General features: G+C 40.1%; 1 protein-coding gene across 1 annotated transcript in view; it reads right to left on the minus strand.

Moving 5' to 3' along the window:
- Window positions 1–700: 700 nt before the first annotated feature.
- Window positions 701–17,190, minus strand: part of LOC307100480 (olfactory receptor-like protein OLF4) — a gene marked incomplete at both ends in the record, with an annotated part of 45,798 nt that continues 29,308 nt past the window's right edge. The window contains one exon of the mRNA XM_079772949.1: window positions 701–1,568. Coding sequence (XP_079629075.1) covers window positions 701–1,568 — 868 coding nt within the window. The remainder of the gene's footprint in view (window positions 1,569–17,190) is intronic.

A 17,190-nucleotide genomic window follows, 5' to 3' on the forward strand; every position in this document is an offset into this window, starting at 1 on the left:
TACTTATAGGCATCTTTGACCCTAAGGGCATGTTATGTCAAAGAATTTATAGAAATTTGTGTTCCAACATCAACTAGAATTGGAGACATGAATTTGATTGTCAGTTTGTTAGTGACTATGGTAAGAATATGGACACCAAGCTAAATAAGATACAGGGTCCTAATGAGGGAAGAGAAGCCAATGACCCCTTATAACACACACTGTCTGTTAAAGTCTACATTTTCTGAAAGAGCAGTTATGGTTGTGATATATGAAAAAATGAAGTATGAACAGGGTTAATCTGAGCTCTTATATTTTCCTCTCCTATGAAATTATATAAATGGCGTTGGTTACCAAGTGCAGTTTATTTCAATTGAAGTAGTACAACTCCTGATAGTTCTTTAGTAAAATGAAAGAAAAATTACTCAGTATGATAAATTTCACTTAAAAAATTGTTCTTAAGAAATCTAGGTAGTCTCATGAGATAAATGGGAATTTCTAAATATTTCATCCAAGGTTGGGAATTGTTTGGGAGAAGAGAAAAACAAAAGGAAAAGCTGTCAGATATCACAACATCAAGAAATTAAGAAAGTCATACAATTAAATTATATAGAAATCATAAAAAAAGAAAATCCATAAAATGAGCAGAGATAGTACATTCTACTTCCACGACCTGATCTAAAAATCATGATATCTGGCTCTGAGGCTTTGACTCCAGCTATCATGTGCATTTCTTCGGCCCTAGGACAATTGGTCCTTTCACAACTGCCCTCCCAAGAAATATTTTCAGAGCATTCTTTATGTCTTTGTTCCTGAGACTGTAGATGAAGGGGTTCAACATGGGTGTGACCACGGTGTACATCACTGAGGCTGCTGCACTTGAATGTGTGCTTTGGGTAGGAGCAGAGCAGAGATACACTCCTAGGCTTGTACCATAAAACAAGGAGACAACCGAGAGGTGAGATATGCAGGTAGAAAATGCTTTATACTTCCCCTGAGCTGATGGGATTCCACATATGGAAGACACTATCTTAGAGTAAGAGTAAAGGATACAAACAAAGGGACCACCACCCAGGAGGACAACTCCAAAATACATCACCATGTTATTAAGAAAGTTGTTAGAACAGGCGAGTTGGATCATCTGATTGAGTTCACAGAAAAAGTGGGGGATTTCTAAATCTGAATAGAAAGACAGTCGCAACACCATTAAGCATTGTAACAAGGAATGAAGGGCACTTATGATCCAGGACACCAGAACCAGCAGTCCACAGAGACGAGGGTTCATGATGACCATGTAGTGCAGGGGGTGGCAGATGGCCACATACCTGTCATAGGCCATCACGGTCAGCAGGGAGTTGTCCATTTCCATAAATATTATGTAAAAATACATCTGGGTGATGCAGCCCGCATAGGTTATGGCTTTGTTTTGTTTCTGGATGTTCCATAGCATCTTTGGGATGGTGGTGGAGGTGAAACAGATGTCTACCAAGGACAGGTTGGAGAGGAAGAAGTACATGGGTGTGTGGAGGTGGGAGTCTGAGCTGATGGCCAGGGTGATGAGAAGGTTTCCCAACACAGTGATCAGGTACATGGAGAGGAAAAGCCAAAATATGAGGGGTTGCCATTCGGGTTTTTCTGATAATCCCAGAAGAAGAAATTCTGAAAATTCTGTGACATTCCTTAGTTCCATATGGTGAAGGTGACTACCAGGATATAGGGAAAGTAACATGACTAATATTCCCACAAGCAAGCATTAGTTACCTAGAATAAATGCTACCTTCTACTAGATATTTTTAGCAATCCAGGAACTAATTTCGGTGTTTGGTGTATGTCTGGTCTCCTTTAGAATATCTCTAGTTACATTTCTCATTACAATTTTCTTTTCCATGTGAAGACACATGAAAAATTCTTGTGTCTTACTCAATTGGTTCATTAAGAAAAGAAAAAAAAAAGGAATGGTTGAGGTCTAAAGCACAGTACGGTGAGTATAGTTAATAATACTGTTTTGTGTACTTGGAAGTAGCCAGAGTGTATATTTTAACTGTTCTTATGACAAGAAAAAAAATGTAACTATTGTTGTGACAGATGTTAACTAGACATACTGTGGCGGTCATAATGCAATATATACAAATACAGAATCATTACGTGTTCCTCCTGAAACTAACAGAATGTGTTATGTCAATTATTCTTCAACTTAAAAAATTATTAAAGCAATGGAGGGAACATTGTAGGAATAACTGTTTGGACCACACAAAACTAATGAACATTATTCATTCTCCACAAACCTTTTCTAATACATGTAAGAACTAAATGGAAAACAGTTTGTGTAAAATCTCCAATTCTTCTTAGAAAGAGTCCAATAAAAAATTGAATAAGAGAATATAGCCAACAATATTGTGATAAGTCTGCATAGTCACAGACGATTACTAGACTTGGTTTGGCAATCACATTGTAATGTATATAAATGTTGAATCAATATGTTGTATAACTGAAACTAGTTTAATATTGTATACAAATATACTTACATAAAAAGAAATGAAAACACTTTGATTACACTATACAAAAGCAACCAACTTTCAGGTAACAACACAGTGTATGTTATATTGGTTGCCATCTATATTTTAATTTGAAATAAATTAATAAACAAGTAAAGAAAATAACTTGCACAAACAAATTTTAACACAGAGACTTAATATGGCCCACAAACCAACAAATTTCATTACTCACTCTTATAGGTAATGAAATAATTACAATGTGACTCTCATTATCTTTCTCATTTTCACCTACCAAATAAAACTTTTTTAATGTGAATAGCCAAGGTGAGAGAACATACTGTGAAATGTATGTCTCATGCACTGTGATTGCAAAGGTGTATTTGCAGCCTTCCTGGGTCTGGATCTTTCTCATCCATACAGAAACATAGTCTAATATGCCCAATCATAAAATTTAAAAAATACTCTCATATCAATATATATTACTCCATAGCTAATAACCTATTTGTCTATTCCTGTTAATGGATGAAGTCCTTGAACTTATGGTCTACTTCTGCTGGAAGGACTCTACACCTCCAATGCCCTTTCTTAATTTGTCTGCTATTAATACCATTTAATTGTCAACATTAGAACTTACATTTATGACTGCATTGTTCACTTTCCTTTGAGCATCATGAATAAATACATTAATGTATTCGTAAAGCCAGCTGACAACCACAGTGGTCACTGGTACCTGGGCTATGTTTGAATGGTTCTGTGGTGACTTTATGTATAAGTTCTTGGCTTTCAGTCTCTCTGATCCTCTCCTGCCATGTCTGTTGGGCTCTGGGACTCACCTGGATGGGAATTCTGAGAAGAACCTTTCCATGTGGAGGTCCAAATCCTTGCCTGGATGGTTGATGATGCAGACCAGAGCTCTGTCCCAGAGAAGACAACAAGGCGTAAAGCACTGGTCTCCCAGACAGATTTAGGACTGCAAAAAAAAAAACAACCCAAAAAAACCAAGTTCCTTCCAATCAAAGGTTGCACATGGTGAGGGTCGGCGGTAGAGCTGCTATTTACGTGCTCTGTGTCTGCTCATTAGGCACATTTACTTCTTGTTACTCTAACCTCTAAGCAGAGGATTCCCCTGGGGGACACTACCCTGACAGAATGGAATTTTTTCCTGCTCATCCTGGGTTCCTGGGAGACTATTTAATAAGCCATGTGAGTGCAGTTGTGATTAGTCTTTCATTAAATGTCCTGCTTCCTGAAGTCTATGCCTCCCACAACCTCAAGTCAATTCTGATTTAAAGTTTCTGAATGGATGAAACTAGAGGGTATGATGCTCAGTGAAATAATTCAGTCAGAGAAAGACAAATACCATATGATTTCACATATTTATCCAATATAAAGAGCAAAATAAAGAAAAAAAATTCCAATAGACTCATAGACAAAGAGAACAGTCTGGTGGTTGCCAGAGGGGAGAGCAGGTTGGGGAACTAGGATTAAATGGTAAAGGGATGAAAAAGGGAAAATCGGTAGTTATTAAATAGTCATAGGGGAACTGGCTGGCTTGGCTCAGTGGATAGATTCTTGGTCCAAGGATTGAAAGGTCTCGAATTCAATTTCTGGCCAATAGAATGTGACTTGTTTGCAGGTTTGATCCCAGCTCCTGGCTGGCGTGCGTGCTGGAGGCAACCAATACATGTGTCTCTCTCACATAGATGTTTCTCTTTGTCCGTCTCTCCCCCTCCCTTTTACTCACTCTAAAAATCAATGGGAGCACTCTTAAAAAAATGGCGGCTGAATAGAGTCGTGTTTGGAGTCTGGTCCTGGGGCGGAGAGTAAGAACAGCTGAGGTTCGCAGGGGGAGTGTATGTTGGCAAGCTAAGGGACAGCTAAACTCCAGGAGAAGGCAGGGGAGTGCTAGGCAGGGTTCTCCTGACCGTGCAGCACCCACTGCCACTGGGTCCCCTCCTGGAGCAGCGGGCTCAGAGGAGGAAAACTCCATCTTGCAAGGAAAGGAGGATTTTATTGGAGCTTGACTTTCTGTGACAACTGCAAACACTGAACAGCTGTGAGCACCAGAACACCGGTCCCCAATCGGCGCAAACACGCGGATTCAAAGGAACTCTTCACTGCACCACGGAAAGGTCAGATTTCGCCTGGGATAAGGTGTGGTTTCTCATCCCCAGGGCGGGAGAGGGAAGCGCACCAGCCACAGGACAGGCAGGACTGGGGAGGTCTGTGCCGAGAAAAATCTGTGGCAGTTGGAGCTGCCGTGATCCGTGAATGTGGAAGGGGGTCCTCTGAGCTGCTAAAAGAAGGGTTCTCTAAAAAGCAACTCACTTTAATCTGACAAAGAAGGTCAGACTAAGAATTTTCAAAGGAGTGCAGGCTCCTTAGTCTTGCGCGCAAACCCACTGTCAGCACACTTGGGCTCTTTCTGACTCTGATTACTAAGCCCAATACATAGGAAAGCCCAGGTGGGGAATACCCTGAAAGACTGCAGGGGGAAGTTGTTTTTCCGGAACCTGGGGAGCAGAGCTGGGTGTGACCATCAGAGAGGCAGCTCTGAGGCGCACACCTCCCCACACCGGTAGTGAGTGCCATAGAGGAAAAAAAAAAAAAAAAAGCTAGAGAGGCCCTGAAGGCAATTCAGAAACACTGCCACCCAGGGGCCAAAACACAAATTGTCTCTGGTGTAATAAAAAACAAGTACAAGAAATAAAGACACGGCTGACTTAAAAATCAGGACTGGCTTACAACACTGAGGAGCAGTGGAACAAAGGGAACTGAAATACAGCCCAGACTGGGAAACAGGCATACCAAACAGAACAATAGAGGAAGTGAATGACAGCCGCTACTGCACATTTTATTCTTCCTATTTTTTTATTTTAAATTCTTTTTTTAAATTTTCTTTTAAAATTTTTTATTCTAATTTTTTATTTTTTATTTTCATTTTTTGCATCTGTTACCAAAGAACTAAATTTTTTTTTCTTTTTCCTCACTCGATTTTCACCTTTTTAATTATTACATTTTTATTTTCAATCAGCATTATTATTACTATTATTTTACTTTTTTTTTAATGTCATTTGATTTTCTCTTTGTTTTATTTTGGGATTAGTGTCCTACATTCTATTGGCATCTTTCCTTTACAATTGTTTTACCCTATCTCAACGTTAACTTTATGCCATCACTCTCCTCCTAACCTTTCCCCTTTTGGTCTCCTGTTTATCTTAACCCTTTCTGGCTTTAAATTTTCCCTACTATTTCAGTTTACCCTCTGCTAAAATTTCACCCTACTTATATATCTAATTCCCAACTCCCTGCTCCAAGTCCATACACACCTCTCTCTACTCTACCTTAACTAAAAAAAAAAAAAATGTTTTTCTCTCTGGCCTTTTGTTGTTGTTTGCTTGAATGTTGATTAGATTGAATTTTTATGCTTTTTTTATGAGATTGTTTTGATTATTCTTTTTGTTTGGTTGGTTGGTTCTTTTGTTTGCTTTGTTTTTGTTTGTTTTTTACTTCTGTTTTCCCTTGCCTTACTTGATATTAGTTGGTGTTGAAGTATGTATTAATCTCCAGGTTCGTGTTGCTGGAATTTGCTGGGATTAGTGGTTGTTCTATTGAAGTTTACTCCCCATATATATAGTTTGTTACCCTTATCTCTCTTAGTATCGTTCTTGTCTCTCTTACTTTTCTTTCTTTTCTTTTTTCTTCTCTTTTCCTAAGTTCATATTCACACTCTTTTTTGTTGTTATTGTTGCTGTTCTTTCTTTTTACTCTTCCTCTCCTATTCCCTAATTTATCTTTCTCTGGTGGTCACCTTTATTGGATGTTAATAATATTGTGAATACAATTCTGTTAAGTGCCTTGTGTGTTGTACGTGGTTGTGTTGTATTTTGTACCTTTAAATCAATGCAGGAGAGAGAGAACTACATAACCAGACATCTGGAGAAGAGAGACCATGGGGAGACAAAGAAATAGCCCCCATAGGAAAGAAAAGCAGGCATCACCAGAAAAGGAAGTAAACGAATTAGAGGCAAGCAACCTAACAGAGAAAGAATTCAGAGAAATGGTCATAAGGTGGCTAAAAAGGATGGGAGAAAAATTTGACAATATGTGTAAGAACCAAGAGGAAATGAAGAACCAAGAAGAAATGAAAAATGACAGCGGTGCTGTAATGAACTCAATAGAAAGCATCAAGAGTAGACTAGAAGAAGTAGAGAACCGTATAGATGGAAAAAAATACCCAAGTACAACAGCTTCTAGAAACAAAAATTAGAAAGCATGAGGAGAGCCTAAGGGAACTTCGGGACAACACAAAACAAAACAACATCAGAATAATAGGGTTACCAGAAGGAAAGGAAACGGAGCAAGGAATAGAAAACCTGTTTGAAGAAATAATAACAGAAAACTTCCCTGATATAGGAAAGAAAAAACCCACACAAATCCAAGAAGCTCACAGAGTTCCAAGCAAAATGAACCCCAAAAGACCGACGCCAAGGCACATTATAATTAAATTGGCAAACACCAATGACAAAGTAAGAATCTTAAAAGCGGCCAGAGAGAGACAGACAGTTACATACAAAGGAACCCCCATCAGACTAGCAACTTATTTCTCAACAGAAACTCATCAGGCCAGAAGGGAATGGAATGAAATATACCAAGTCATGCAAAGGAAGTGTCTCAATCCAAGAATACTGTACCCAGCAAGGTTATCAATCAAAATTGAAGGTGAAATCAGGAGCTTCACAGACAAAAAAGGACTAAGGGAGTTTATCACCACCAAACCAGCAATGCAAGAAATGCTAAAGGGTCTCCTGTAAAAAAAAAAAAAAAAAGAAAGAAAGAAATAGGAAGCAAAGAAGGAACACAGGGGTATAGAATAAAAATGGCAACAAATAAGTACCTATCAATAATAACTTTAAATGTAAATGGATTGAATGCCCTAATCAAAAGACACAGGGTAACAGATTGGATAAGAAAACAAAACCCATATATCTGCTGTCTACAGGAAACACACCTCAGAAAAAAGGACGCATACAGACTGAGAGTAAAGGGATGGAAAAAGGTTTTCCAGATGAATGGAAATGAAAAAAAAAAAGCTGGGGTAGCAATACTTATAAATGACAAATTAGATCTCAAAGTGAAGGACATAACAAGAGATAATGAAGGCCACTTCATAATACTAAAGGGAGCAATCCAACAAGAAGAAATAACTCTGGTAAACATATATGCACACAATACAGGAGCACCAAGATACATTAAAAAACTCCTGGAAGATATCAAAGGAGAGATTGACAGCAATACAATCATAGTAGGAGACTTCAATACCCCACTATCACCATTGGACAAATCCTCTAAACAAAAATTCAGCAATGAAACATCAATCCTAAATGACTCACTAGACCAAATGGAATTAATCGACATCTTCAGAACATTTCACCCCAAAGCCACAGAATATACATTCTTCTCAAGTGCACATCGGTCATTTTCACCTCATTGGCTACGATACTGCCACTGTGCAAGGCTACATGGGTCATTTTCAAAGATAGACCATATGTTAGGACATAGGCAAAGTCTCTCCAAATTCAAGAAGATAGAAATCATGTCAAATATCTTCTCAGATCACAGTGGCATAAAACTGGAAGTCAACTACAATAAAAATAACCCAAAGAAATCAAACACATGGAGACTAAACAGCATGCTATTAAACCATGACTGGGTTACCAAAGACATCAAGGAAGAAATAAAAAAACATCATGGCAACAAATGACAATGAAAACACAACAATCCAAAATCTATGGGACATAGCGAAAGCAGTCCTGAGAGGGAAGTTCATAGCTCTACAAGCCTACTTAAAAAAAAAAAAAAAAGAAACAATGGTAATGAATTACCTAACACAATAACTCAAAGAGTTAGAGAGAGAGCAACAAGAAAAGCTCAGTGTAAGCAGAAGGAAAGAAATAATAAAGATCAGAGTGAAGATAAACAACATAGAGACCAAAGAAACAATACAAAAGATCAACAAAACCAAGAGCTGGTTCTTTCAAAGGATAAACAAGATTGATGAACCTCTAGCCAGGCTCACAAAGAAGCAAAGAGAGAGGACCTAAATAAACAAAATCAGAAATGAAAGAGGTGAAATAACAACAGACCCCGCTGAGATACAAAGGATTGTTACAAAATATTATGAACAACTCTATTCCAACAAACTGGACAACCCGGAAGAAATGGACATATTCCTAGAAAAATATAACCTTCCAAAACTCAATCAGGGAGAATCTCAGCAGCTCAATAGGCCAGTAACTATGGATGAAATTGAAGCAGTCATCAAAAAGCTTCCGGCAAACAAAAGCCCGGGGCCAGACGGATTCACAGAGAGTTTTACCAAACTTTCAAGGAAGAACTAAAACCTATCCTCCTCAGAATATTCCAAAAAATTCAAGAGGAAGGAACACTTCCAAGCTCCTTCTATGAAGCCAGCATCACCCTAATACCAAAACCAGATAAAGACAACACAATGAAAGAGAATTACAGACCAATATCCCTCATGAACATAGATGCCAAAATCCTCAACAAAATTCTAGCAAATAGGCTCCAGCAGTACATCAGAAAGATCATACACCATGACCAAGTAGGATTTATCCCAGGGATGCAAGGATGGTACAATATCCACAAATCAATAAATGTGATAGATCACATAAACAAATTGAGATATAAAAATCACATAGTCATATTAATTGATGCAGAAAAAGCATTTGACAAAATTCAACACCCTTTTAATGATAAAAACTCTCAGCAATGTGGGAATAGAAGGATCATACCTCAACATAATAAAAGCTATATATGACAAACCCACAGCAAACATCATACTCAATGGGCAAAAACTAAAACCAGTTCCCCTAAGAACAGGAAGAAGACAGGGATGCCAACTCTCACCACTCCTGTTTGACAGAGTACTGGAAGTATTAGCTATCACAATTAGGCAACAAGAAGAAATAAGAGGCATCCAAATTGGAAAAGAAGAAGTGAAGTTGTCCTTATTTGCAGATGACAACATATTGTACATAAAAAACCCAAAAGATTCCATCAAAAAACTAATAGACTTAATAAATGAATTCGGCAATGTAGCAGGATACAAAATTAACGCCAAGAAATCTATGCCATTTCTATACACCAATAGTGAACTTACAGAAAGAGAGACTAAAAAAGCAATCCCATTTACCATCACACCAAAAAATTAAGATACCTAGGAATAAACTTAACTAAGGAGGTAAAAGACCTATACGTGGAAAACTACAGGACACTGAAAAAAGATATAGAGGAAGACATAAACAGATGGAAGAACATACCATGTTCATGGATTGGTAGAATCAACATCATTAAAATGTCCATACTACCCAAAGCAATATACAGATTCAATGCACTCCCCATCAAAATACCAACAGCATATTTCACAGACCTAGAAAGAACTCTCCAAAAATTCATCTGGAATAAAAAAAAAACCCCGAATAGCCATAGCAATCCTGAGAAAGAAGAATAAAGTAGGAGGGATTTCAATACCAGATTTCAAGCTGTATTACAAAGCCAGTTTTCTCAAAAACAGCCTGGTAGTGGCACAAGAACAGACCTATAGATCAATGGAACAGAATAGAGAATCCAGATATCGACCCAAACCACTATGCTCAATTAATATTTGACAAAGGAGGCATGAATATACAATGGAGTCAAGACAGTCTCTTCAATAAATGGTGTTGGGAAAATTGGACAGATACATGCAAAAAATGAAACTAGATCACCAACTTACACCATACACAAAAATAAACTCAAAATGGATACAGGACTTAAACATAAGACGGGAAACCATAAAAATACTAGAGGTATCCACAGGCAAACAAATCTCAGACATATGCCAAAAGAACTTCTTCACCGATACTGACCCTAGGGCAATGGAAGCTAAAGAGAAAATTAACAAATGGGACTACATCAAAATAAAAAGCTTTTTTACAGCAAAAGAAACCATCAACAGAACAACAAGAAAGCCCACTCTATGGGAGAACATATTTGCAAATGCTTTCACTGATAAAGGCTTAATCTCCAACATCTACAGGCAGCTTATGCAACTTAATAAAAGGAAGATAAATGATCCAATAAAAAAATGGGCAACTGACCTAAATAGAATCTTTTCAAAAGAAGACAGAAGGAAGTCCAAGAGACACATGGAAACAAGCTCAAAGTCACTAATTATCCGAGAGATGCAAATCAAAACGACAATGCGGTACCATCTCACACCTGTCAGAATGGCTATCATCAACAAATCAACAAACGAGAAGGGTTGGCGAGGATGCGGAGAAAAAGGAACCCTCGTGCACTGCTGGTGGAATGCAGACTGGTGCAGCCACTGTGGAGTTTCCTCAAAACACTGAAAATGGAACTCCCATTTGACCCAGTAATCCCACTTCTAGGAATATATCCTAAGAAACTGGGAACACCAATAAGAAAGGATATATGCACCCCCATGTTCATAGCAGCGCAATTTACAATAGCTAAGATTTGGAAACAGCCTAGGTGCCCATCAGCAGATGACTGGATCAGAAAACTGTGGTACATCTACACAATGGAATACTATGCTGACATAAAAAAGAAGGAATTATCATCATTTGCAGCAACCTGGATGGAATTGGAGAACATTATGCTGAGTGAAATAAGCCAGTCAATGAAAGAAAAATATCACATGACCTCACTCATTTATGGATAGTAAAGAACATTATAAACTGATGAACAAAAAGATAGATATAGAGACAGTAAAGCATCAAACAGACTGTCAAATTACAGGGGGAAGGTTAGGGAGAGGTGGGGGAGATAAGAGATCAATCGAAGGACTTGTATGCATGCATATAAGCATAACCAATGGACGCAAAACTCTGGGGGGTGAGGGCAAGTATGGGTGTGGGGTGAGGAGGGAACAATGGTAAGATATGTACACATATAATACCTTAATTAAAAAATAAATTAAAGAAAAAAAATCAATGGGACAATATCCTCAGGATCAACAACTGCAAAAAAATAGTCTTGGGGATATAAAGTACAACAAAGGGAATATAGTCAATAATATTGCAATAACTATGTATGAGGTCAATTTGGGACTGAAATATCAGAGGGGGACACACTAGGTAAAGTATATGACATTCTAACCACTATGTTGTACACCTGAACCCAAAACAAAATAATACTGAAAGTAAACTGTATTTGAAAAAAGTCTAATATTGACAATTTGTCTGACTGGTCTTTGGGTTTTCAAAGCATTGATTTATGTTGAGGACACAACCACTGATATATCTAGAAAATTACTTTTTCCCTGTTTAAGAAAAGGGAGATATTGTTTCTTTAGTATAAAACCTTGGTTTCTATACTCCTTGGCTTCATGATGGTTTAGCCAAAACAATTATAAATTTCATAGTTAAAGCACAAGCTGCCATTTAGCTCCCCACTATAAAATGTATATTAAATATGATATACATTGAGATTTTATGCACCATAACCCAGGTTAGCACATTATAACAATTGCCAAATGTATGTTTTGCAAAAATGCATTTTGTGGTGTAGTACATTTAGAAACTACCTTCTCCAATACAGAAATGGTTCACAGCAAGATTTCCTTGTATATATATACTAGAGGCCTGGTGCACAAAATTCATGCATGGGGGAGGGGAAGGGGTCCCTTAGCCAGGCCTATACCATCTCCAATCCAGGACTCCTCAGGGTATGTCTGTCTGCCGGAAGTCAGACATCCCTCTCCCAACCCGGGACCGCTGGCTCCTGCGCTCACCTGCCAGCCTGCCTGACCACCCCTACCTGCCTCTGCCTGCTGACCTGATCATCCCTAACTGCCCCCCACCCCCCGCCAGCATGATAACCCCTTGTCGCCCCCTGCCAGCCCGATCACCCCCAATTCCCTTCCCCCACTGGCCTGATCTCCCCCTAACTGCCATCCCCTGCCATTCAGATTGCCCCTAACTGTTCCCCTGCCTGCCTGATAGCCCCTAACCACCTCTGCCTTGGCCCCCATGGCTTTGTCCAGAAGATCATTCAGAAGGTCGTTTGGCTGTGTGGTCTAATTAGCATATTATGATTTTATTAGTATAGAATACTAGAGGCCCCGTGCACAGATTTGCACACCTGTGGGGTCCCTCAGCCTGGCCTGCGCCCTCTTGCAATCCAGGACCCCTAGGGGGATGTCGGAGGCCTGGTGCACGAATTTGGCCTGATCCCCAAACGCCAGGCTGAGGGACCCTATCTGTTCATGGATCCATGCAATAGGCTTCTAGTATGCATATAAGATATTTGGTTAATCTCTTCCTGCCCTCCACCTCCCCCCTTCCCTCTGAGAGTCATCAGTCTGTTCCATGTTTCCAGGCCTGTGCACTGAGCATCTGCCCTCTGGTGGTCAGTGCATGTCATAGTTACTGGTTCAACAGCCAAATTGTCACTTAGGCTTATATATATACTAGAGGCCCAGTGCACGAAATTCGTGGACAGGAGTGTGTGTCCCTCAGCCCAGCCTGAACCCTCTCCAATCTGGGACCCCTCAAGGGATGCCCGACTGCCCGTTTAGGCCTGATCCAGGTAGGATTGGGCCTAAACGGGCAGTCGGACATCCCTCTCACAATCCAGGAATGCTGGCTCCCAATTGCTTGCCTGCTTGCCTTTCTGATTGCCCCTAACCACTTCTGCCTGCCAGCCTGATCACCCCTTAACCACTGCCCTGCCAGCCTGATTGATGCCTAACTGCTCCCCTGCCAGCCTGGTCACCCCTAACTGCCCTCCCCTGAAGGCCTGGTCCCCCCAAACTGCTCTCCCCTGCAGGCCTGGGTCCCCCCAAACTTCCCCTCCCTGCAGGCCCGATCGCCTCCAACTTCCCTCCTCTGCTGGCTTGGTCATCCCTATCTGCCATCCCCTGCAGGCTTGATTGCCCCCAACTGCTCTTCCTTGCAGGCCTGGTCCCTCCCAACTGCCCTCCCCTGCTGGCCATCTTGTCGCAGCCATCTTGTATCAACATGGGGGCAGCCATCTTGGACCACATCGGGGCAGCCATCTTGTGTGTTGGAGTGATGGTCAATTTGCATATTACTCTTTTATTAGATAGGATAATCTATTTCAGAGAGGAAGGGAGAGGAAGAGATAGAAATATCAATGATGATTCTCTACGGGAATCTTCTACATGCCTCCTCCTGGGATTCTCCTGTACACCAACTACCAGGGATTGAGACTACAAACTGGGCATGTGCCTTCACTGGAAATTGAACTATGGCATCCAGGGTCAACATAGGGGACAACAGTGGGATTTAATGTTGTGCTCAAAGGTAAAAGCCAATAAAGAGATGTAGTTTTGCCGTGCCTGAACAGCAGACCCTGAGCAATGGATCAATGTTTACTCTGACACACGATTGCTGTGAAAGAGAGGGCTAAAGGACTACCTATCTATAGGAACCAGATAGCCTTGGTCACCTGCCTCTACAGGCTTTTATTGTAACAGCAGTTTGGGATAACATTTAACTATTATATACAATCAGTAGGGAAATTATTCTTGGGAGGACATGTGTCTGCAGTGTCCTTTAAGCAAGGACACCTAAAGATTAAGAATAAAGATTCCAGTAAACTAAACAATCCAATAAAAAAATGGGCAAAGGACCTAAATAGACATTTATTGAAAGAGGCCATACAAATGGCCTAGAGACATATGAAAACATGTTCAAAGTCACTAATCATTTGAGAAATGCAAATCAAAACAACAATGAGGCACCATCTCACACCTGTCAGAATGGCTATCATCAACAAATCAACAAATGACAAGTGCTGGAGAAACGGGAACTCTCATGCACTGCTGGTAGGAATGCAGAGTGGTGCAACAACTGTGGAAATCAGTATGGAGTTTCCTCAGAAAGTTAAAAATGGAACTCCCATTTGACCCAGTAATCCCACTTCTAGGAATATATCCCAAGAAATCAGAAACACCAATCAGAAGGAATATATGCACCCCTAAGTTCATAGCAGCACAATTTACAACAGTTAAGATTTGGAAACAGCCTAAGTGCCCATTAGCAGTTGAGTGGATTAGAAAACAGTGGTACACCCACACAATGGAATGTACTTTTTTATGCTGCTGTAAAAAAGAAACAATTCTTTCCATTTGAAACAGCATGGATTGACCTGGAGAACATTATGCTAAGTGAAATAACCTAGTCAGAGAAAGATAAATATCACATGATCTCACTCATATCTATATATATAAAAGGCTAATATGCAAAGTGTCCCCTCAGGAGTTCGACTGGGAGACCAGGAGTTCAATTCCTTGCTATGACATATGCTGACCACCAGTGGTTGGTAAAGAATGAAGGAAGGCCCTGGCCGGTAGCTGGCAGCTGGGGAAGGAAGGCCCTGGCCGGCAGCCAGAAGGCCCAGATTGGCCCTGATCACCTGCCAGGCCTAGGGACCCTACCCATGTACAAATTTTCCACACCGCTCCTCTAGTGTGAGACACAATGAACAACATAAACTGAGGAACAAAATTAGATCCAGAGACAAAGAAACACTGAACAAACTGTCTGACCTCAGAGCAAAGGCAGGGTGTGTGCGGGGGTAAGGGATCAACCAAGGACTTGTATGCATGCATATTATCATAACCAATGGACAAGGACACTGGGGTGATGGGGGCTTTTCTTGGAAGGTGGGAGTGGTTGGGGGGGTTGATCAGGAAAAAAGGAGACATATGTAATACTTCAAACAATTAAGAAGTAAAGATTCCAGCAAACACCCGAGGGTCTGCACGTACACAGACTTGTTTGAAAAGGTCAAGGAACAATTAGGGATGGTTGCCTTCAGCCAACTCCCCTAGGTCAGAATTTCCTCCTTACAAACTTTCCAACCAAGTCTTCCTCGCTCCTCCAGAGTTATGATTGGAATCAGTCAGGACACTTCCAGTTTTGAGATCTGGGGTAGTGGTTCTCAAACAGAGATGACTTTGCTCCAGGGGATATTAAAATGTCTGAAAACAGCCCTAGCGAGTTTGGCTCCATGGATAGAGCGCCGCCCTGAGGACTGAAGGGTCCCGGGTTTGTTTCAGGTCCAAGGGCACATGCCTGGGTTGGGGGCTGGATCCCCAGTGTGGGGCGTGCAGGAGGCAGCCAATCAATAATTCTCTCTAATCATTGATTTTTCTATCTCTCTCTCCCTCTCCCTTCCTCTCTGAAATCAATAAAAATATATTTAAAAAATAAATGAATAAAAAATAAATAAAATGTCTAAAAAGAGGCTGCTAAACACCTATAATGCACAGGACAGCTCCCAGCACATCTAGTTATCCAGCTCCCAGTGTTAACTGTGAAAAGGAGGGAACACCTATCGTAGAACAACACCTCAACATTTCATAGGCATACGAATCACCAAAGTTTGCAGCTCAAATGCAAATTCTGATTGATCAAGCCTGCGGTGGGCCTGGAGTCTGCATTTCTGACAGGTGATGTTGATGCTGCAGGTTCTCTTGGTCTGTGGGGTCTGTGGACCACACTTTGAGTAGGTGGGTCATGGCTCTGGGTCAGAGTCTGGTGTAGGAAAATTCAGGTCTTCTCCACTAGAAATCTTCTGTATATGTAATTTTGAAAGACAAGTTTTCTCTCACTCTAAAGGGGAGGATAAATTCTGTGTTTGATTCTTTTATTTTTAGGGCTTTGTAATAGGTGAATAAGGACCTCAAAAGATGTCAACATCCTGATTAGGAGAACTTTGGAATGTTAGCTCACAGAGCAGGGTAACTAAGATAGATGAAATGAAATTATTAGGTAAGGAGATTAGCTCAGATTACCCAGGTTGGTCTAATGTCATCACAGGGGTCCTCTAAATGTGGAAGAGTGTAGAAAAAGAATTGGAGTCAGAGAGACATTTGAAGATGCTATGCTGCTGGTATTGAAGGTGGAGGAAGGGCCATGGGCCAAGGGATTCAGGGAGATTCTAGAATCTGGAATAGGAATTGAGAATAGGAAAGGAGTTGGACAGGGATTGCATTTTCCTTGGACCGCCCAGAAAAATGCAAGCCCGACAGTCATTTTGATCTAAGCCCTATAAGACCCATGTTAGGCTTTTAACCTCTAGTACTGAAAGATAGAAAGCTCTTTGTTTTAAGTCATGAGTGTGGTAATTTGTTACACCAACAATGCCAAACTGATACATACATTTACCCAGTAAAACATTGTGAGAGAAACTATGTTTAACCCTTAAAAACCATTCAGACAGCTTCTTTGGCCAAAGGTATTTTGTGTCAAAATTCTACGGTACATAGAAAAAAATTAGAACTATTTGTGTCCATAGATGATACAAAGAATTTCCCATCATGTAAATGCACATATCGTTCTGATCTTGAGGCCTTTGAGGTATTAAGATACAAAAATAATATCTTAAGATCAATTTCGCATATTTTACTTTAAATTTTTGTGTCAAAATTTCGATATTTTTTATATTTCATGTTAATTCACACATTTCTTTTTTTAAATTTCTATATTCTATAAATTTCTCTCAAGGTTTCTTGCATCATAAGAGATGGGATTCTGATTGAGTCTGGGTGTATGTACATATGTGTGCGTGATTGTGTTTACTTGAAAGATGTATACAAGTGCACACACATACACACACTACTCACTCCTGAACATTTTCTTTGGACTCAAAAAAGTAT

Source organism: Cnephaeus nilssonii (assembly GCF_951640355.1).
Source record: "Cnephaeus nilssonii genome assembly, chromosome: 5".
Taxonomy (NCBI): Eukaryota; Metazoa; Chordata; class Mammalia; order Chiroptera; family Vespertilionidae; genus Cnephaeus; species Cnephaeus nilssonii.